Source organism: Canis aureus, chromosome 16 (genome assembly GCF_053574225.1).
Source record: "Canis aureus isolate CA01 chromosome 16, VMU_Caureus_v.1.0, whole genome shotgun sequence".
Lineage (NCBI taxonomy): Eukaryota > Metazoa > Chordata > Mammalia > Carnivora > Canidae > Canis > Canis aureus.
Window position 1 is genome coordinate 5,962,245 of NC_135626.1, and position 20,686 is coordinate 5,982,930.

The 20,686-nt window shown below is 55.0% G+C and overlaps 1 protein-coding gene, 1 long non-coding RNA gene and 1 other non-coding gene across 3 annotated transcripts; 2 read left to right on the forward strand and 1 right to left on the reverse strand.

The window, feature by feature from the left end:
- Positions 1 to 1,158: 1,158 nt before the first annotated feature.
- Positions 1,159 to 2,701, reverse strand: LOC144285611 (uncharacterized). The gene is made up of 2 exons (XR_013353872.1): positions 2,339 to 2,701; positions 1,159 to 1,321 (listed from the first exon to the last, which is right to left on the reverse strand). It is a non-coding gene; the product is annotated as an uncharacterized LOC144285611 (long non-coding RNA).
- Positions 2,702 to 8,974: 6,273 nt separating this feature from the next.
- Positions 8,975 to 20,667, forward strand: LOC144285609 (uncharacterized). The gene is made up of 4 exons (XM_077850886.1): positions 8,975 to 10,054; positions 10,163 to 10,329; positions 19,733 to 19,782; positions 20,044 to 20,667. The coding sequence occupies exons 1-4, from the start codon at positions 9,968 to 9,970 to the stop codon at positions 20,379 to 20,381; spliced, it is 642 nt and encodes a 213-aa protein (XP_077707012.1). The 5' UTR covers positions 8,975 to 9,967; the 3' UTR covers positions 20,382 to 20,667.
- On the forward strand, positions 11,776 to 11,986 carry LOC144287366 (small nucleolar RNA U3). Its single transcript, XR_013355203.1, has one exon. It is a non-coding gene; the product is annotated as a small nucleolar RNA U3 (small nucleolar RNA).
- Positions 20,668 to 20,686: the final 19 nt, after the last annotated feature.

Consider the following 20,686-nt stretch of genomic DNA (forward strand, 5'->3'; position numbering starts at 1 on the left):
TCCAACCTCTCTGCCCTCAGCCTAGGGCTTCCAGAGCTGCCCTTCACCCAAAAAGAGGGCAGGGGTTAAAAACCAGACCACAGAAACTGTCTGGGAGAGATGGTCTAATAGGGCCATCTGGAGAAGGGGATGGCAGAGCCAGTCCGTGCTGACCAATCTGGGTCCCAGGACACTTCTCTACTTGTCTGTCCAAGGCCAGGCTTTGTCCTACCAGCTGCAGCCAGCAGCCCCAGAAACCAGAATAGGGATGGCATAGAAGACTGCTTAAACCTCCTTTCCTGTGACCTGGAGAAAAAGTGTTGCTGGAGGGAAACCTCAAAAAAAAAAAAATTAGGGCATTAACATTATCCCACCCCAAACATTGCTTTTCATTAAATGTCAGTAATTTAAGGTGGAATCTGTCTCCTATGGAGATGAAAGTGCCAAATAGTTGTCTCAGCAGTGTTGGGGGTAGAGGGGATGTGTGTGCACATCAGTCTGAAGGCCTAGAGGACACATGACCTCTGGCTTCTGAGCTTTTCTCCAGCATTGTGTGGGTAGAGACTTTCTGGGTATGTGCAGGTAGGGGCGAGCCATGTTGGGGTTCTGGGTAGGAACTGGTCTGAGTGCAAATTAAGACCAGTGTTGGAGTCCAAGTGCTGTCTAGAAAGGCTTATGACCAGCCCGTGCTCAGTACTGAGGTCATGGTCTCCATGTTAGGGAACAGAGCAAGGGATTTGAAATGGCCCCCTATGATCTCACTGATTGCTGTAACCTGGAGGTCCCTCCCTGCCTCCAGCTCCACTGGAGTGGCCCATTGTCCCACCTGGGATTCCAGGTCCTGGAAACTGGATGATAGGATTCCTTTCCCGTCTGCAGTGGGAAGAGGGAGAGTAGATGTGGGATATCCCTTCTGCCAGGGCACCCCCAATTAATGCGGAGAGGTAGGGCAGGAGGCTACACCAAGAAAACTGGGTTCTCTGGGGAGAGGGATGCTGAAACTGGCCCAAACCCTCCCTGCTTGGTGACATTTCAGGTCATTTTCAGTCCCCAGTGGGACAAGGGTCAGGAACAGGTGACTTGGGCTCAGCCTCAACAACGCCCAACTGCCCCCTCCCCCCCGCCCCGCAACTCCTGAACCCTCGCTTTGGAGGAAATAAACGAATAAGTAAACCCCACTATCTCCGAAGATTTGTCTTTAATGAAAAGGATTCGTTTGTCCAAGTTGTTTCCAAAGCCGAGGCGATTGCCCGGCTGGAGCGCATAATTCCCGACGCTTCTCCGATTCCTGACTCCTGGAGCCGCTGGAGGAGGCTCAGCCCATCGGTCCGCCTGGATGGGGCTGCCGGGAGGGGTCGGTTTATTTGGGATTTAAGGGTCAGTTTAGGCTTTTTTGTTTGGGGGGGGGTATTTGTGGGGGCTAGGTTAAAACCAATTCTAAACGAATTAGCGAGCCCATTCCGCCGGCATCTTCTTTCGCCCCTGACTTGCTGAGGCTCGGGCCGAGGGCGGGCTCCCCGGACCACAATCGTGCCCAGCCGCGGCGTGCCAGCTTCGTTCCCGGCCGAAATTTGAAAAAGGGAAAAACGACGCGATCGACTGGAGGCCCCCCGCCAGCCAGGACTGGTCACCCGCAGAGGAGGAGGAGAAGGAGGACGACGACGACGAGGATGAGGATGGCGGCGCTGGTGGCAGGGACCGGCGTCCCTCCTTTGCGCGCCCGGCTGGGGCAGCGATCCTCGCGCTGGGGCTAACCAGCCGCCTCCCCGAGGGGTCTCGCTTGCGCCGAGCTCTGTCCCTGCGGCTTCCGCCCCTGTTGCGCCCGGAGCTCAGCCACAGATGTCCAGCCACAATTCTCGGTTGGCCGCAGACTCGTACAAGAATTGCGTTTGGACAATCAGTGGCAAAGCCCCCGAGTTCGGGGCCCCAGTCTCCTGCGTGCGGGGTTCCGCTTGGCTCCTTAAAAGCGCCGGACCAGGAGATCTCCGGAGCTGCGCGTCCCACTACCTCGCAGACGCTCAGCGGTCGCGGCCCATCCCGCGGTAAGGTGGACGAGCAGGCACGCGGATCCCGACCCTGCGTGGGGATCCCCATCGCCCCTGGCGTGCGTCTCCTTCGATCGCGGCCCGGGGTCCCTAGAGTAGCCCGCGTTGGGTCTCTGCGCCGCCCTGAGTCGGGGGAATCTCCCCTGTCAGGCCCGGGGAACCCCAACTCCCCTCTCCCCGCCCCCAGCCTGGGCTCCCCGGGCTCGCCGGGAATCCGGAAAGCAGGGGCCGGAGGCCGGGGCGCGTTTCCGAGCCCGGGGTGCGGGCTGCTGGCCTCGTGAGGTCCCCGCCCCCGCCCGGCCCCGCGCACGCACCGGCTCCGGCGCTCTCCGCTTCCCGGTGGCTGAGTCGCGAGCGGGGCGCCGGCGGTGGCGGTGGCTGTGGCGGCGGTGGCCGGGACGGCGGGGAGCGCTGGAATGCGCCGCCGGGTCACCTGCAGCGCCCGGGGAGCCGGGCTGGGAGCCGGGCTGGGAGCCGGCAGGCTGGCGAGGCGCAGGGCTGAACCCGAGCGGGCGCCTCTGGCGGCTCGGGGCCGGGGCGGGCTTTTAGTGGGCCGCTCCAACAATACGGGCCTGGCGCGGAGAAAGGGGCTCGGCTGCAATTGGTACTGGATTTGAATAACGCCACGGGGCCATCAATGGTCATTGTGTCGGCGGGTAATGAATCTCCGCTGTCTCTCGGGCCGGCCAGGCAGCTGCAACCTGCGCTCAGGCAGCTCTTAAAGACATAGCGTGCCCCTCCCCAGGGGCGCCCCCTCCCCTGCATCGGCCGGACCCCTCACCCTCCCACCCCCATCCCGAGCCCTAGACTCCCCATGCCCCGCCTGCTCCCTCGGCTGAACCCTTCGCCCTTCGCCCCCTCCCTTGTCCTGGGCCAGCCAGGCACCCGCCTCTCGGCGCTGCACTCCCATGGACCTGACTCAGGCACCCTGGCCTTGATCGAGCTCCCCAGGAGTGCCCAGGGGACCCCAGAGTCTTTTCAGGCCCAACGATGGCCTTCCATCTGCAGCTCAACCTGAGGCCTGCGGAGCCCTCCTTCCTTAAGCTGCTGCCCTAGGGACTTCTGGCTGGAGGGTGAGGGGGAACAGTCTGGAGGTCAGAGGGTCACCCCCTTAAAAGGCTCTGCTAAAGGATAAAGGAGGAGGGCACGCAGTCCCAACCCCCAAGGTTGAAGATGCCATCTTCAGAGACCACACCCCCACTAGAGATCTGGAGACTGCTCTCTCCCCAGACCTAGGACAGGGGCTTGATTCCCAGGGTACCTCCTGCAGGTTCCTGGATACCTCAACTCTGGCAAGGGAGGGTGTAGGAGGGGGGGAGCAGAGGGAGGGTGAGAGGGGCGTGGATGCTATTAATGCTTGTCTTGTCTCTTCCACTGGACAGCCCACTGGTTCAGGAGGGCTGATGTGCCCCCTACCTCCAGCCCAGCCAGGTCTGGCTCGGGGGAGGTTCTCTATCAGCTGGGGGATTATATACCAGTTTATCACCCGGAGAGCTCAACCTGTCTTTCCCAGTGAATTTCACACCCTGGTGGGGGAGTATGTGGCCATTCCACCCATACATCCTCCCCTCTTCCATCCACTCTGGGGCTCTCCACTCAAAGGACCGCTGCCCCCACCCTGAAATCCTCTCCTCTCCTCACAGTTTGTGGGCCATCTCAACACATGCCCCCACTGGATTGTAATTATCAGCTTGTCTGTTCTCACCAGACAAGAAGTGGATCCTATTAATATTCCTGCCTCTGGAGCCTAGGACAGTGCCCTACCACCACCACCCATCATTGAATGTCCGCTAACATCCACCAGTGGCTTAAACATGAACCACATAAACTTCTTGGAGTTTCTTACAAAAAGTTGAAAAAATATGGCTTCTGGGAAGTAGTACTTGAAGTCCAGGTTTCATAGAGAGGGAGCACTGCTAACTAACAAGATCCCAACTCCTGGGAATGAACCATCTGCTAATAATAATGGCTGCAATAAATGCTTGATGTGCCAAGCACTAAACATTTTTAAGGTAGCCTGTGGACTGCTCACAATGACCCTGAGAAGTCGGTACTAGTAGCGGCCCCACTTTACAGATGAAGAAACTGAGTGGTGGCAGTGAAGTCCCTAGCTGCTAGCTGGCAGGCAATGGAGCCAGAACTGGGACCCAGGGCTGTGGAACTCACTGCACAGTGGTTTCCATCCTTTATTCAGCAGAGATACTGAGAGGACTTGTGAAAATGCACATACAGAGTGGTGAGACCCAGAAACACCTGTATCTTCTTAAAAACCTGGTCCCAGCCCCAGTCCAGCCTGGCAGGAAAACAACCTTGATGAAGCTGGCCAGAGTGGTCTCTGCACCCGTGCAGAACTACCGGGGCCTAAAGCCACACTCTACAATCTAATCTACATTTTCCACCTCCAGAGTATGTCAGAGCTATTTAAAGCCATTAGTCCTGGGCAGAGAAGGGTCAATTGGCCTCATCCTCATCCTCTGGGAAACTGAGACCTAAGCAGGGTCTTATCACGCAAGTCATTAAAAAGATATTTCTGGAATGCCTACTGTGTGCTGGTCAGGGTTTCAGCAGTGGGCAGTGTCCCCAAAGGCAGACCAGCGGGGGAGGAGACCCCAGTCCTAGGGGAATAGGGCATGAGGTGAAGGCGGACAGTCACTGAGGCAGGCACTGTTCCAGGCAGAGGGAATGGCATACCCCAAAGCTAACAGGCAAGAAAGAACTGGGAGAGTGGGAAGGGAAGAGATTTGGTGTGGCTGGAGCTTGGAGAGGAAGAGGAAGTGCCAGATAAAGCTGGGGTTGACCCCGCTGGGCCCTGTAAGACATTGGGAGGATTTGTGATTTTATCCTTAACACAGTGGGGGTCCTGGAAGGTCTGACAAGTTCAGATTTACATTTTTAAAGGTTTGCTGGGGCTGTTGTGTAGAGAATGGGGGTGGGGCAGGGGATGGGACTAGCTGGATGACAGGAGATCCATTGAGCTACTACTGCAGGTGACAGCTGGTGGTGGCCTGGGATTAGTAGATGGCAGAGCAGGGTCTCAAACCTGCTCTTACAGGCAGGTGACCTCAGGCGGGTTCCCTGACAATGAATAACATTTATGAGTATCTGAGGTGTACCCTGTGTGCTGGAGGCTGGGGAGAGGGCAAAGAGAAAGATGAGCCATCTGCTGTTGCCTCTCCAGAAGTATCCATCCAGTAGACAAGTAGACAGACACACAAATAGCCAGCCAGACTCCAAGAAAGGAGCAGAGCCACAGAAAAACTCTTTAGCTGAAATAATAGCAGAATTATTGGGGATTATAGAAGACCAAGCGATTCATTCCAACAGGACCTGAGGAATCTTCTGGTAGAGGCAGCATTACCTTGAGCAAGTGATTTCCAATAGACTGAAATGAACTAGTTATTGCCTCTGTGAAATGGGGCCATTATACCTGTCCTGCCTCCCTACAGATGGCTGTGGTGTTGGAAGGGTCCAAACACCTTGCATTTGCTTGCAGTAAGATTTTATCATCGCCTTCTAACACAGACAGACACAACAAGGATACATGTTCAGGCTCAGCCCCGAATGCTTGCATTCAGGTGTTCTAACTTCGACTCTACCTTTTCCCTTATTAGACCAGCACTCAGGAAGGAGGTTGTCCCTCCTGTCCAAAGTTGTCCACACTCGATTTTTAGTATATGTGCTGCCAAAGCGAGCACCACACTGTCGATTAAGCATGCACTATGCCCCCAGGACTGTCATTTTACCAAACACTGTGCCCAGCACAAATGACCTGCTCAGTAAACTGTTGAATGAATGACTGAGTGGATGCTTTATTAGAGTAATAATTAAATAGGTGGATGGACAGACAGATAATAAAACAGATGTTGGGACATTTGGATGAAAGTAATAATAATAAAAAAAGAAAGTGATATGAAAAGATCACCTGGATACATGAATGGAGCCAATGAGCTGAGGTTCTAGATGCAGAACAGGACATATTGCTGTGGGTGGGCCTCGGCGAAGGAGGCTTTAAGAGGCTTCACGCTGCAGCCTGGACTCTGTAGTTCAGAAGCAGGCCCCAGACCTGGAGCAGAGCAGGCAAGTGCCTAAGGAGCAGCCTGGTGACAGGTCAGTCAGGTTGTACCTCTGTGCAGGATATTTCCAAACCTGGAGTCCTGTCCCCTGTTCGCCAGGTCCTGCCTGTACAGTTCTGGAAGAGCAGCCGGGGTTCTTAGTGGTGATGATCAAGTGGCTTGCCTTCATAAATGAATTGACAACCTGACCTGTCCCCACTCTCAGAAGATAACAAAGCCAGGCCACCTCCCCCACCCAGAGGGGACCCTAAGAATGCTTGTACCCTGCACAGGATGTTTCAGTTTAGAAAAAATGATGTTCCTGGTTGGCTCCGTTGGTAGAACATGCAACTTTTGATCCCAGGGTCATGAGTTCAGGCCCCACATTGGGCATAGTGCCTACATTGAAGGAAAAAAAAAGATTCCTGTCCAGGAGATGACAGGGCAGGGAAGCTTTCCAAAAAGAAGCCACCTCTACCCACCTGGGGTGCTTCATCCCATCCCCTGTGCTCTTGTCTTCATCACAACTATCACTCTGAAAGCCTCTCCTTCACCGGCTGTCTTTTTTTTTTTTTTTTTTTTTATTTATTCATAGACACAGAGAGAGAGGCAGAGACACAGGCAGAGGGAGAAGTAGGCTCCATGCAGGGAGTCCGATGTGGGACTTGATCTCGGGTCTCCAGGATCACACCCCAGGCTGCAGGCAGCGCCAAACCCCTGCGCCACCGAGGCTGCACCCTTCACTGGCTGTCTTACTTGTCCACTAGGATGTGAGCTCAGTGTGGGTAAGGATCATGTCCTGCTCATTGCTAAATCCCCGGCACCTAAAACAATGCCTGAGTCTTAGAAGGTGCTAAACTTTAGTAAATGCCCCAGGTAAAGGTATAAATAGATGGATGCATGGATCAATGTAATCTAGTCAACAACTACCAACAGCTAGTTAGTACTGGCATTGGGCTGAGCACTTTTCGTGATCCCTACAGCATTGTGAGAAATGCCATCCCTCACCCCATTTTACAGATCAGGAACCTGAAGCCCAGAGAGAGGAAGCCACTTCCCCCAGGTACAGAGCTACTGAGTGGCAGAGCCAGGTTTTAGACTTCAGTCCGTCTAACAGCAAAGTCCACATTGTTAACCATGCCACCATGATACCTGATTCTCTGTCACCCCAGCACCCAGTGAGCTTGGAGCCATTCATTGGAAGTAAAGAGTTCACCTGAGACATATTGTCTGATTCCATTTATAGAAATATCCAGATTAGGCAAATCTATAGATATAAAAAGCAGATTAGTGGTTGCCCAGAATGGAAGGGAAGGGGAGTTGGGAAGGAATGGGAAGTGAAGGCTAATGGGCAGAGGGATTCTTTTGGAGATGATGAAAATGTTCAAAATTGATTATGGTGATGGTTGTGCAACTCTGTGAACATACAAAAAACCATTAAATTGTACATCTTAAATGGATGATCGCATGGTGTGTGAATTACACCTCAGTAAAGAGCTGGGTAGGGGCGCCTGGGTGGCTCAGTCAGTTGAGTGTCTGACTCTTGGTTTCGGCTCAGGTCATGATCTCATGGATCATGAGGTAGAACCCTATGTGGGGCTTCACACTCAGTAGGGAGTCTGCTTGAGATTCTCTCTCCTCCTTCTGTTGTCCCTCCCGCACTTGCATCTGTGCTCTCTTTCCAAAATAAAAGTGAATAAGTCTTAAAAATAAATAAACAGATAAAAATAAAGAGTTGGGTAGAGGGGAGGCAGGTGGGGGATGGGCAAAATGGGTGAAGGAGTGTGGGAGGTAGAGCTTCCAGTTACAAATGAGTAAGTTGCAGGAATAAAAGGCAGCATAGGGAATACAGTCTATGATATTGTATAGCGTTGGATGGTGGCAGGTGGTAGCTGCGTTTGTGGTGGGCATAGTATAACTATAGAGATGTTGAGTCACTATGTTGTACACCTGAAACTAATGCCACAGTGTCACATACAAATAGAAATGTTTTTTATTTTTATTTATTTATTTATTTTTTTTTTTAAAGAAGCAGCTTCTTTTTATTTATTTATTTATGTCACACACAGAGAGAGAGGCAGAGACACAGGCAGAGGGAGAAGCAGGCTCCATGCACCGGGAGCCCGACGTGGGACTCGATCCCGGGTCTCCAGGATCGCACCCTGGGCCAAAGGCAGGCGCCAAACCGCTGCGCCACCCAGGGATCCCCAGAAATGTTTTTTATAAAAAGAGTTGGCCAGGGGGGTGCCTGACTGGCTCAGTCGGTAGATCATACAACTCGATCTGGAGGTCGTGAGTTTGAGCCCCACATTGGGCATAGAGCTTACTTTAAAAAAATTAAACAAATAACAAAGGAGTTTGGGCTGAACTGTCTCCCCTGTCATTTACCTGCTTGCTTGGCAAGTCACTTGCTGTCTCTGAGCAGTTTCCTAACCAGTAAAATGGGAAAAATAAATGTCTCTTGGGGTTGACGTGAGCATTAAATGAGATAATAGTACACATCATTATCCCCGTTTTGTCAAGGAGGAAAACTAGACCCAGAGGAGGGAAATGATTTGGCCTGAATGTAGAGCTGGTGGGTGATAGGTGAGGAGCTCGCAGGGGGTTGCCCCTTGGCACTGCTTCTTTCAGCATGATGTAGACCCGATCAGTGTCTTTGTGCCTGCCTACCCCACCACTCCCTTCCATCCTCTACCTTCCCTAGGGCTCTGAGTCTCCCCACTGTCCAAGCCCAAAGCACACCAAGGTAGTAAGGTTCCCCCCAGAGCACGGGACGCCCTCTCCCCAGCCCCCACCCTGCTCCCCTCCTGGGGCCATGATGCTGTCTTGCTTTTGCTTGTAATAAAGAAAATATCTCAGCTACCCTTCCACAGTTGCTTGGCAACCCCAAAGGAGGGTGGGGGGAGCCAAAGGGAGGAGGGAAGGGGGAGGACTCTGGAGCCAATCTGGAGACAAAGAGTAGGATTTCGGTGACACACGGAGCCTTCTTAGTGCTAACCTGGCCTGGCTGGGAGGCTGGTGGGGTGGGGGCTTCCTCCCACCCCAGCCGCTCACACCAATAAATATGCATTAGGGAAGTGGGCAGAGTTTTTCCCACAGACCTGAAAGGCCACAGCTGACCTTTTTACCCTCTTTATGTACCAATGTGACAGTCAGAGAGAGCAAAGAGCAGGACCCCCTGAGATGCCTCCCCCCTGGCCTTCTGACTTGGGGAAACTTTTCACCCTCCTCCTTCCCCTGGCCCCAGACCAGGTCACAGCCTTGCTCGGGCTCCTGTCACAGGGATTTCAGGTGGGAGTCAGGAGCTCCCAGCTTCAGGATCTGCCTCAGGCCCTGTCCACTTTGGTGGCAGAGAGCCAGGCATGAGGCCCTGGCTCAGCCTGTAAAGGCTCTCCCTGCCTTCCGGGACCAGTCTCTGCCTGTGGCTCCCCATACTGTGCCCCTCCCCACCCCACCTCTGCCTGGGGCCTCCTCCCTGAGGAGCCCTTTGCTCTGCCAGTCCCCTTCCATGGTCCTCTGTTCCTCTTCTCTTTCCCGGCCTCACTTCATGTCCCTCTTTTCCTGCCACCCACTCCTCCATGTGGTTTCCCTCTTTCCCTCTTCTCCTTTGGGGGGCCCCTTCTCCCCCGCCACCCCTACTTCAGCAGCACCCCCCTTTGAAAACTAGAAAGTCCTGGAAGATGCCATTTCCCTGAAATGAAGATGGCATTTGGGGGTTGCAAAGGCGGGAGGGTGGGGGCGGTGATCTCTCTCCCTGGTGCCCTGGCTTGCTGGCCAGTGGCCGGGGGTGGAGAAAGTCCTCTCTGAATGGAGTCAGTGTAAAGACAGGAAAAGCAAACACCTCAGCCTGGGCCAGGCTGGCCTGTTTGGGGGTAGGGGTGGGGGGGCAGGATGGGCAGGGGCCTGGGCTCATCTTTGCCTCTCCTGGCTCCTGAGGGACCCTGGCTTCCTGGCTCCCTGGCACCCAGCATCCAGAAAGTAAGTGGGTTTAGGGGCTGTGGACAAGCCCTCTAGGACACACCTTCACCCGAATCTTTCCTGGTCCCACTGCCCAACCCCCCAGCTGGTGCCCTTCCTGCCAGGCAGATGCCAGGAAAATCTGTGCCTGGGAAGGAAGGTCTGGCACCTGAGGGCCTGCTTGACCAGCCCTTCCAGCAGCAGGAACTGCCTGAGAAGTTACCTTGTGCCAGAGACAGCCCCAGCAGTGCCATCTGCCTCCCAGGGCTGAGGGGACCCCAAGATGCTCTGCCCAGGTGAGTTCTCCTCTGGCCCCACAGCCAGATGGTGAGGGATGGGGAGGCTGGTATCACCCCTCAGCCCCCAGGAATCTATGACATTTTCCACTATGCTGTCTCACCCTCCGTCTGTGGTACGTGTCGCTAGTACTTGGGTGAAAGGAGCCAAGAGGAAGGATGGTTAGAGAAGCTGGAGGTGAAGTCTGAGGTTGAGGGGAGACAGGACGGGCTGGAGTCTGGGGAGCAGGTCTCTTGGGCTCCAAACCAATTTTTTATTAGACTTGTGGAATCAGAGGCTCCTGTGATAGTCTCCTTTGGACACTTTAGATCCTAAAAGACTCTTGGAATGAACTCAGAAAGGGGCAGCAACTCTTCCTGCATGACACAGCAAGTTGGCAGAGCTGGGACTCAGACCCACCGGGCTCCCTTACCAGACTGAGGGCAGTACCTGTTGACATTATGGGTGCCGCACGCTTGGCCACCTCTCCTTTGCATTCCACATATACTTTGGTCCCTCTGGAGTTAAATAGTGGAGAGGGACAGACTCTGAACAGCACCCCGCAGGGCCCCCTTCCTTTCCTGTCCTCTCCCAGGGCGGGGTACCATGCCCAGGGCTGGGCAGCCCCTGACTGCCCCTGAGAAGCCACGGTTGGTCTTTGCCTTACAGGTCCCAGAGAACAGGGCCCCCTTTGCTCTCGGTGTCTGACCATAGTCCCTTATACTGTAATCAAAATACAACCATTTCCTGGAAAGGAAGGCTGACCTAGAGATGTTCTGGCCATTGGACGTGGCTGCAAGGATCTTGCTGATAGCAATGGGCAGCCCTCACTGAGCCAGGTGCCATCTAAGGCCTTCTGTGTAGCTTACAGAATGGTCACCACACTCCTACAAGGTGAGTTCGGTTTTACAGGTTGGAAAACTGAGGCACAGAGTATTGCAGTAACTTGTCCATCATGGACATACTACCAGGAAAAATCAGAGCGGGGATTAGAACCCATTGCCTGGCTCCCTTAAATGTTCTATCCTGCTTCTAATTCCTAGGAGGTCTCCACTAGAGGTCATTTTGTCCAATCCCCTGCATCTGGGTGTCTGCCCAGGCCAACCTCTGTTCACAGACAAGAATCAATCTCGTTTTTTAAAAGCACCTGCTCCAAGGGTAGAATTCCCCCTGGGGGTAATCAGACATTTATTTATTCATAGCCTTCTGGCCAGGAGGAGAAGCCCTCCCACCCAGAACTCCCCAGGGTCCAGCTGCCTCTTTGCCTCTCTCCTTCTCACTGCAGTGTAATCAGAAGTGAGCCAGCCCTGTCTTGTCTCAGCTCCACAGACTCCAAGCTGTGTGGCCCTGGACAAGTGACTTACCTTCTCTGAGCCTCAGTTATCAACTGTCAACTGGAGTTCATGATATACCTGCTTTGTGAGGTTGCTGAGAGTGATATGATCAAAGTGATCAAAGGGAATGACAAGACTGTATTTTCAGGGATCATTTCTATAGTTTGTTACTGGTGAAGTTTCTCTGAACATCTAGAGCCTCAGAAACCATGAGGAGGGCGCAGTATTCCCTCCTGAGTGTGATGCCAGCTCGTGGTGTTGCTTCTGCAACTGCCATTTGTCATAGATAATTGTCCTTCTCTTCCTTTGGGAGAGCAAGACGGAGAGGATGGCGCTGAGTGGTCTCTGTTACTTAAAAAAAAAAAAAAAAAAAAAGACGAAGGCCAGAAAGAGGTTAGTGATTACAGTACCTGGCACCTGCGAAGTGCCCAGAATTAAAGGGGTAAATACTTCTCACTATCACTATATTGTCATCATCATCATTATGGAAATCCCTCTGTTTGCAAGCTCAGAGCCTCATGCTTTGGGCCTTTAGGGTTAGCCTCCTTATTGTAATAAGACAAGGAAACTGAGGCCCAGAGTGAAGAAAGATTTGCCCAGGGTCACATGGCAAATTGGTGGCTAAGCAGAAAGTGGCTCTCAGCACCCCCCACCTCCTCCACAGTGGGATCCCCATCACTTCTCCTTTGCCCCCTCTCCCCAGCTCTGGCCCTCCTCTGGGGAGCGCAGGGTCAGGCCCTGGCACCCAGTCCCTCCCAGGCAGAGCCAGGGAGAGAAGTGGTGGCCCTGCTTGGAAGAGTAGGCTCAGAAGCCCGGCGCGGCGCGTTCTCAGCCCTGGCTCTTTGTCTGCTGCTTTGTGATGGTAAGTGCCGCTCCTAAATCAGTTCTGTGACACCGTTATTGTTGCCCAGCCCGCAAAGAGTCTAAACTTTTCCCCTGAGGTCAAGAATGTGGCCGGTCCCCTAGCCGCCAGGAGCAGGGGCCTGGGTGGCTGGGGGTGGGGCTGGGGCCTCACCCCGAGCCGGGCGAGATGTGGAGGGGAGGGGGTCAGCAGGAACAAAACGCTTTGAAATGCCTCCTCTCCATCACTGCCAACATTGTCCGCTGCCCGCGGGGGGCCTGGCACCGCCTCGCCGGGGCTCCGGCCCCCAGCCCTGGCCAGGCCCGGCCCAGCTTCTGAAAATGGACAGAAGGCTATTGTCCCTCTTCGAAGTCCTTTGTCTGCCCCAGTTCCAGATGTCTAGGCTGGGACCAGGGAGCTGACCCATGGTGGGCAGGGGGGAGAGGACAAAAGGGGAGAGCACGGGTCACTGCATCCTGAGGGGTCGTTCCCAGACCCTGAGATCCCACCCAGCCGTGGCCCAGTCACCTTCTGGGCCGTCTCAGCTCTGGGATCGTCCCTATTCCTTGTCCCTCCTCCCCTTCCCACCAGACCAGGTTCCTGCCTCAGGAGGGAAGGCCACAAGGGGTGCAGGAGTTAAGAGCTGGATGCCTTGGGATCCCCACAGCTCTACCCTAGTCATTGTGATCTTGGGCATGTTGTATCCCTCTTTCGGCCTGCCGTCCCCATGGAAGTTCCACGGACCAGAGTTCATTGATTCACAAGTAGCAACAGAGCCCTCCTGTGTGCCAGCTCCGTGCTGGGTGTGGGGGTGCATGGTGCTGGATGGGCCACTCAGACCCTTCCAGAATGAGGTTAGTAAGGGGTAACATTCCACCCAAATTCTCCGTGTTGGGTACTGGGCCAGCCACCTCACCTGCATGATCTCATCCTTTTTACAACAAAATCAAGGATGCAGAATATTGTTCTGACACCCATTCCCCAGCTTTGGACATGGAGACTAGGATGTCAAGTCACTTGCCCCAAGCCAGGCTGCTGGAAACAGCAAAGCCGGGATTTTAGCCCAGGTTGACCCACAGCCACCGAGAGGAATGATCTGCTAATGAATACTTGGAAGGTACAGGACACAGAGCCTGGCACTGCTCCGGGAGCTGGTGGTATTAACTCCACCCATCAGTTATCCCATTTCTTTTTTTTTTTTTTTTTAGTATTTTATTTATTTATTCATGAGAGACACAGAGAGAGACAGAGACATAGGCAGAGAGAGAAGCAGGCTCCCTGCAGGGAGCCTGATGTGGGACCTGATCCCAGGACCCCAGGATCATGTCCCAGACTGAAGGCAGATGCTCAACCGCTGAGCCACCCGGGCGTCCAGTTATTCCATTTCACAGATGGCCCTACTACGGATGCTCAGACCAGGAAAAGAAAGTGGGGGTGGGGAGCAAGGAGCTGGGGGAAACTGAAATAGCACCACCACCACCAACTCGGAATCGGGGAACCACCAGGGCTTGCCAAGGAATGACAGGCAGCTCAGTTCTGTGCGGGCTTGAGCAAGCAACTTAGACTTGCCATGCCTCTGTTTCCTCATCTATGAAATGAAAATCTTCCCTACTTCATGGGCACAGTTGCAAAATTAAATCAGATACCACATTTAAAGCACTTAGCACAATGCCTGGCACTCAGCAGGATGTTCTTGATAGCTACTACTACTATTATTCTGAAGGGGGCTCTCATTTGTCCCTTTGAACCCCTCTCACCTGGGGTCACCTGAGGACTAGGCTCTGTTGAGGGGAGGGGGTGTCAGGTTAGCAATTGGGGGGGTGGGGAGAGCAATGCTTGGTCTTCTTGGGGTCTCTGGAAGTCTCTCAATAGGCTACTCCCAGGGGCCAGGCAAGGGCATGATGTAGGAAGGAGCTGGGCCCAGAGGAGTTAACAGCTCCCAGGCCCAGGCCCAGCAGGGCTGCCACGCTGCAGCCACAGCCACAGCAAGGATTTTAGCAGAGGAGCCAGGACTTCTTCCTGATGGGCAAAACAGCTGGCTGCCTGGGGAAAACAGCTGGCCTGGCCCCAGCTTCCTGAGGACTGAGGCAGAGCCTCAGAGGAGGGTAGCTCTACATCTGGGGTCCTGGGAGACGAGGGCATGGCCAAGAGGGAGAGGGTGGTCCTCTGGAGACAGTGTGGGTGTTGGGTGGGACCCCTGGAGGCGAGGGGGTGTGGGCAGATTCCTAGAGCCAAGGCCAAGGTATGCTAGGTCTAAGCAGAATGGGCAGAGTGATTCCAGCTGGGCAAGGGGTCTCAGTCTCCCCACAAAGAGGAAAGATGAGGAGCAGGGGAGCCGATGGGGGTCAAGCTTGCACTCAGTCCTGGGTCTTCTTGGAACCGGGCTTGGAATCTGAGCTAGGAAGGAACCCAGGCGGGTCTCCTGGACTCCCATCTGCCGAGCTGCACCCAGGACCAGGAGCAGGGCATGGGCTCTTCCTCTGGCCAAGATGCTGGGCTCCCTTGACCACAAAGCAGGACAGGGGCCCAGAGAGCCCCCAACCCAGGAGTCATGAAGCTGGCAGCTGGTAAGAGCTCCATCCATGCATTCTCTCCGCTGTGCGCCCCTGTTCTTAGCTTGCTTGGCTGCCAGGCTGTGAGGACCCCCAACCTTGGGGCTCTGTCTGGGCCCCAGGGTACCTCTAGGCTGCCCCCACCCATTGGCAGGGAAGCAGTACCTGAGACCTCACATGAGGTTGGGTAGGGTAGACAGAGGGTTAATAAGGGTATAGCCAGAGTCCAGTGGCCAGAGCCGCCTGTCTGGGCTTCTGACTCCCAAGCCCCACAGTCCAGACACCCCTAATTTCTTTCTGACCAAGGGGGCTTCTCTAGCCCACCTTCCTAACCCCCAGGGAGAGGGGGTTGGCCCCTCCCTGGGGTGTGCCAGCCTCAGTGCCTCTCTCCCTATTGAAAGCCATCCCGCAAAGACTTTGCCAGTGAGCAGGCCTCAGAGCAGAGGCTCCCAGTGGGGAAGAAGGTGCAGGGGAGGGGGACAATTCTTCCGGGGTCTCTGGGTCCCAATGCCAGACCAAAGCTTGAGGCGCTGGCGCCACCACCTGGCTCTGGCTAGAACCACAGTGGCTGAGGGACAGGAGTGAAGATGCTGTTTTGGGTGGGGTGAGGATGACCCAGAGCCTAGTTAGATGTTGGTTCAGGGTGGTTTGAACCTGTTCAGCCAGATGGGCCCAGACCATCATTTTTTCCCAGGCGTATAATCTACATTATGTGGAGAATGAAGCCATAGGCCCCTTAGAACAGCTGCTTCAAACTTCAGCCTACATCAAAATCACCTGGAAGCCTTCTTGGTTTAACCTCCACTCCCAGTTTCTGATTCAGTAGGTGTGGGGAGGGGCCTAGGAATTTGCATTTCTAACAATTTCCAGGTGAGGCTGATGCTGGCTGGTCCAGGGACCATACTCTGACAACCACTGCTTTAGTGTTTCTGTGAATTTGGCCCAATATTACCTTTGTAGAGGATGTCCTATTTTTGTATTTTGGAGCAAAAAATGAGTGGAAGTGGCAGTACAGGTGTATGATCAGTCCACCATAGTTATCTCCCACCCCCCATACTTCTATTGAGAGCCCACCCTATGTCCTGCTGGCCCTGCTCTAGGGCTGGGGATAAAATGGTAAATGAGGTGGATGGGTCCCTGCCTCAGAGCTTACAGCCAGGCGGCTGTGGCATGTGATCTTCCCACCTGGGAGTCTTTTTTTTTTTTTAAGATTTCATTTATTTATTCATGAGAGACACAGAGAAAGGAGCAGGCTCCATGCAGGGAGCCCAACGTGGGACTCAATCCTGAAACTCCAGGATCACGCCCCGAGTGAAGGCAGGCACTTAACCACTAAGCCACTCAGGTGTCCCCTCACCTGGGAGTCTAAAAGGCAGCTCAAAATAAGGTCCAGACAAACCTTGAGTCACATTCCACCAGCTTCTTCCCAGATCTTTCCCACTCAGTAACTAGCCCACCAGGCAGTCTAGCTGCAAAGCCCATCACCTCGATTCCTTGCTCTGTCTCCCACATGTAATCCCACAAGCCTGAAGGGGCTCTCCTGTTTCCATCCTTGCCCCCACAGTCCACCCTCCATGTGGCAGCCAGAGCAATCCTTTTAGGACAAATCACTTCACTTCTCTGCTTACCCCCTCTAGTGTGTTTCTATTGCATTTAAAAAACATCCAAAATCCTGTCGCAGCCTCACGGCCCTAGGTGATCCCCACTTCTTCCCACACTCCCCTAGCTCCCTGGGCTCTAACCACTGGCCTCCCTGCCTGTTCCACCCCTCACCCACCGCGAGACCTTGGCCTGACCTGGTCCCTCCAGTGGAACATTCTTCCCCCAGTACTACTCTTGGCTGGCTCCCCTTGTGCCCTGAAATAGCTTCACTGACTCTTCTTTTTTTTTTTTTCCTTAAGATTTATTTATTTATTTATTCATGATAGACACACACACACACACACACACACAGAGAGAGGGGGGCAGAGACATAGGCAGAGGGAGAAGCAGGCTCCATGCAGGGAGCCTGATATGGGACTCAATCCCGGGACTCCAGGATCGTGCCCTGGGCCAAAGGCAGGCGCCAAACTGCTGAGCCACCCAGGGATCCCTTCACTGACTCTTCTACTCAACGGTGCCTCACACTCTCAGCTACTCTCTGTTCTTATTAACTGGTTTTATGCCATTCATAGCATTTACCCTTCTTTGAAGCTATTTATTAATTTATCAGTATGTGTCCCCTCACCGGGATGTGAGCACCCTAGAAGCAGATACTGTCTTGTGCACCTTCCAGCTGCACATTTAGTGAGCATGTGCTCAATAAATACTTGCTGAATGAATGGGATTATATAGGATGCCACGTCAAGGGTATGTCCCCCAGACATGACATGCAGAAGGCTTTCCAGAAGAAGGAAGTTTAGACTGAGACTGGAGGGCCTGTGGGAGTTGGCCAGAAAGACCAGTTCAGGCAGAGGGAAGAAACAGGGGTGGTGGGGGCGAGGATATGGGACAATCCTAAAGCACAGAGTGTTCAGGAAACTGTACCTCGCCCAAATCAGCTTGAGCATCAGATTGGTTGGGGGTGGTGGGGAGTCAGAGGCATTGGAGAAACATCATGCAGACCATGCAGGGCCTCGGTGCTCCTGGAGGGGTTTGAACCCTACGGTGACAGCAGCAGGCAGTCCCTGAAGGATATTGGCCCCAGGCGTTTAGAAAGGGTGGCTGAAAAAAAAAAAAAAAAAAAAGAAAGGGTGGCTGAGTGCAGAATGGTTTCCAGGGAGAAAGCTTGGGGAGCAGATCTCTGGGAGAACCTGTGGGCCGGGTGAGCAAAGCTGGTGCCCTGATCCAGGCAAGTAGCAGTGCAGAAGCAAGAGGTGTCCATGTGCCAGAGATGCGGAGGAGGTGGGCCTGCCAGGATAAGGTGATGCAGTGGGTTGAAAGAGGGACATGTCCTCAGTGACCCCCAGCTGTCTAGCTCAAGGGGCCAGGTGGCCAAGGTGCCGTTTGTTAGATTGGGGAGGCCACTTTACGGGGAGCATGTTTGGGGGAAAGGTTGGGGTTCTGTTTTGAACAGGTGGAATTTTCGGGTGCCTGGCTGGCTCAGTCAGTAGAGCATGTGACTCCTGATCTGAGGGTGATGAGGCTGACCCCCCGCTGGGTGGAGAGTTTACTTAAAAAAAAAAAAACAAAAAACTGTTGGAATCTGCGTCCAAATGGGCAGTGGAGACACATGTCAGTTTTCTAGAAAGAGAGTGGCCCATGTGCTCTGCTGCTGAAAGCGAGCCCTCTTGGATGAGGAGGCAATGTCCATTGAGGGGGGGTGACCAGGAGGATCCTGGTGTTGGCAGGAGCAGTCTGGCTAGAGCAGCCTTGGTGTGTGTCAAGCCATGAAGGGAGATGAAGGAAGGTCTCAATAAAGCAAAGCACACATCCCCATTCCAGATGTTTGGAGGGAGAGACAGATAAGGCTGCGGCTGGGGGGCCAGCAGGCAGCTTGGTGTTTTCGTATTTTAAGCTGGGGGAGATTTAAGTCCTTTGGAAGGTCAAAAGGAGTGCAGCCCCGGTGGCTCAGCAGTTAAGCACCGCATTCAGCCCAGGGCATGATCCTGCATGGAGACTGCTTCTCCCTCTGCCTGTGTCTCTGCCTCTCTGTGTCTCTCATGAATAAATAAATAAAATCTTAAAAAAAAAAAAAAAAAAAAAGGAAGGTTAAAAGGAGCACCCAGAGGAGAGGGGGCTTCTGATGGTCCAGGAAGGGCAAAGGGATGGCATTTGGAGCTTAGGGACCATTTGACCGTGAGGAAGGGTGGTGCCTCTTCCACTGTACCAGGCAGGAGAACTGGGGCAGACTTGGGGGCCAGGGATGGAGGTTTGTAGGCTGGAAACGAGAGGTCCCAGGTGAGGGCTTCTCTTTTCTCCAAAAAGTAGCATGGGAGCTTCAGAAGCTATGAAATGCCACAGAGGAGAGGGGGCAGGGCATAGGAAAACTGGACCGTGGGGCCTGGTGAGAGTCCAGCTGAGAGTGGAAGTTCTGAGTCTGCAGTAGCCCCACCGTGCCAAAAGCCAAGATGGTTATAGGGTTTTCCCAGGCAGGGATGATGGGAGAACCTGCAGGCAAGGGAGGCAGTGACAGGATGGATCGATCCCTGGATGGCATGGGGAAGGAGGAAGGGGACAGCGGGAGGCATTCAAGGAAGGAGAAGGAGGAGGAAGAGGACTTGAGGCCAGAGAAAAATTTGGAAGCACCAATAGGATGGGCAGAGGTGCTGGGATGACTCTGGGATGGGTAAGGTGGGGCACACTGCTTCACTTTAGAAAGGGAATCCCCATTCTGGGGCTGCGAGAGCCTTCTGGGCAGAGGCTACCATGCCAGGGAAGGGACTCTTCTATGGGGCCTCAGGCCTTTCATTGCAGGGCCACTAGCCACCTAGAAGCTTTGACTGGGGCCCAGTGGAAGCTTGGGAGCCACGCTGAAGACCAGGATTCCTGGGTTTGATGCCGCTACAGGCTGTGGCGTCACCAGGCAAGTCCATTCCTTGCTGGTTCCCCACCCCTCCCCTCCCAGCAGAGATAGTGGGCACAGGCTCAGCCGTCTTCTTCTCTGACCCTGGGAAGAGCCTGAAGGGAGATCCCAAGCTGCCATAGGAAAGTAGGCCTCCCGGTGGGTGGGTGAATGGAAGGGGAGCCTGGCTTCCTCTGCTTTCCTATCTTCCAGCCCCGGCAACTCTTCCCGGGATCAGGCTCCATGCAGAGAGAAGCTTCAAGGTATTCACTCTCTCAAGGCATCCCTGCAAACCCATCCAGATGAGGATCAGAGGCTCAGGGAAAGTGGCCTGTGATCACAGCAGATCCGGAGCTGGAGCCCGCCTGTAGGCCCTTCCCTTTCCTGCCGTTCACATTTCAGCAGGGGCCTCAGGACCCAGATTCTGCCGCCTGGGAGGCCATACCTCCGGCTTTGGACCGGGCTGGCTCTTGCTGCCCCCCGGGTCTGCACTCAGCCTCAAGGTTGGATTTGCTCTCTTAAAGGGCCGGAGCCGCGCGGGCGCTGGCGGCAGAGGCGACGACGTCGACGCGCGGAGGACGCCCAGCTCGAGGCGCCGCGGGATGCAGCACTCAGGTCGGGGGGACCCCGGGACTCCCGCCCCGCCCCCCGGCCGGGCGTCGCCGCGCAGGTCTGCGAAGTTTCGCGTGGGTCCGCCAGAGGGCGCCCCGGGGCGAGGCGGGGCGGGGCGGGGCGGGGCGGGGCGGGGGCCGGGAGCCCCGCAGGGCTGCGGCGGGTCGGTCCCGCCCGAGGGTCGGATGCTGGCCGGGCGACCGGACTCGAGGGCACCGGACGCTCCGCGGAGCCGGATTCCGGGGGATGAATGCACCGGGCTTCAGAGTGGAGCGTTCTCAGCCGCCGCCGCGGCTCGGATGCCGTCCCCCCGACTGACCCTCCGGTCCCCCCTCCCCACCGCCCGCGCCCAGCCGGGAGGGGCCTGCCCCGGGGTCACGCGTCGGGAGGGTCTCGGGGCCCCGGGCCCAGCCGCCCTCTGCCGCGCGGAGCGGGTGGAGGGGGGACAGGAGGGGAGGGTCCTCGGCCTCCGGGGTGCGCTGCCCCTGCCGACGCCCGCCGCCCCGGCCCCGCCCCCGGCCCCGCCCCGGCCCCAGGCCCCGCCCCGGCCGGGCC

Bases quoted from the DNA above. Each gene is read 5' to 3' on its own strand.
- LOC144285609 (XM_077850886.1), top strand. From the start codon at position 9,968: ATGGGCAGGGGCCTGGGCTCATCTTTGCCTCTCCTGGCTCCTGAGGGA. The intron at 10,055-10,162 runs GTAAGTGGGTTT...CCTGCCAGGCAG, and splicing joins TGGCACCCAGCATCCAGAAA to ATGCCAGGAAAATCTGTGCC. The intron at 19,783-20,043 runs GTATTCACTCTC...GCTCTCTTAAAG, and splicing joins ATGCAGAGAGAAGCTTCAAG to GGCCGGAGCCGCGCGGGCGC.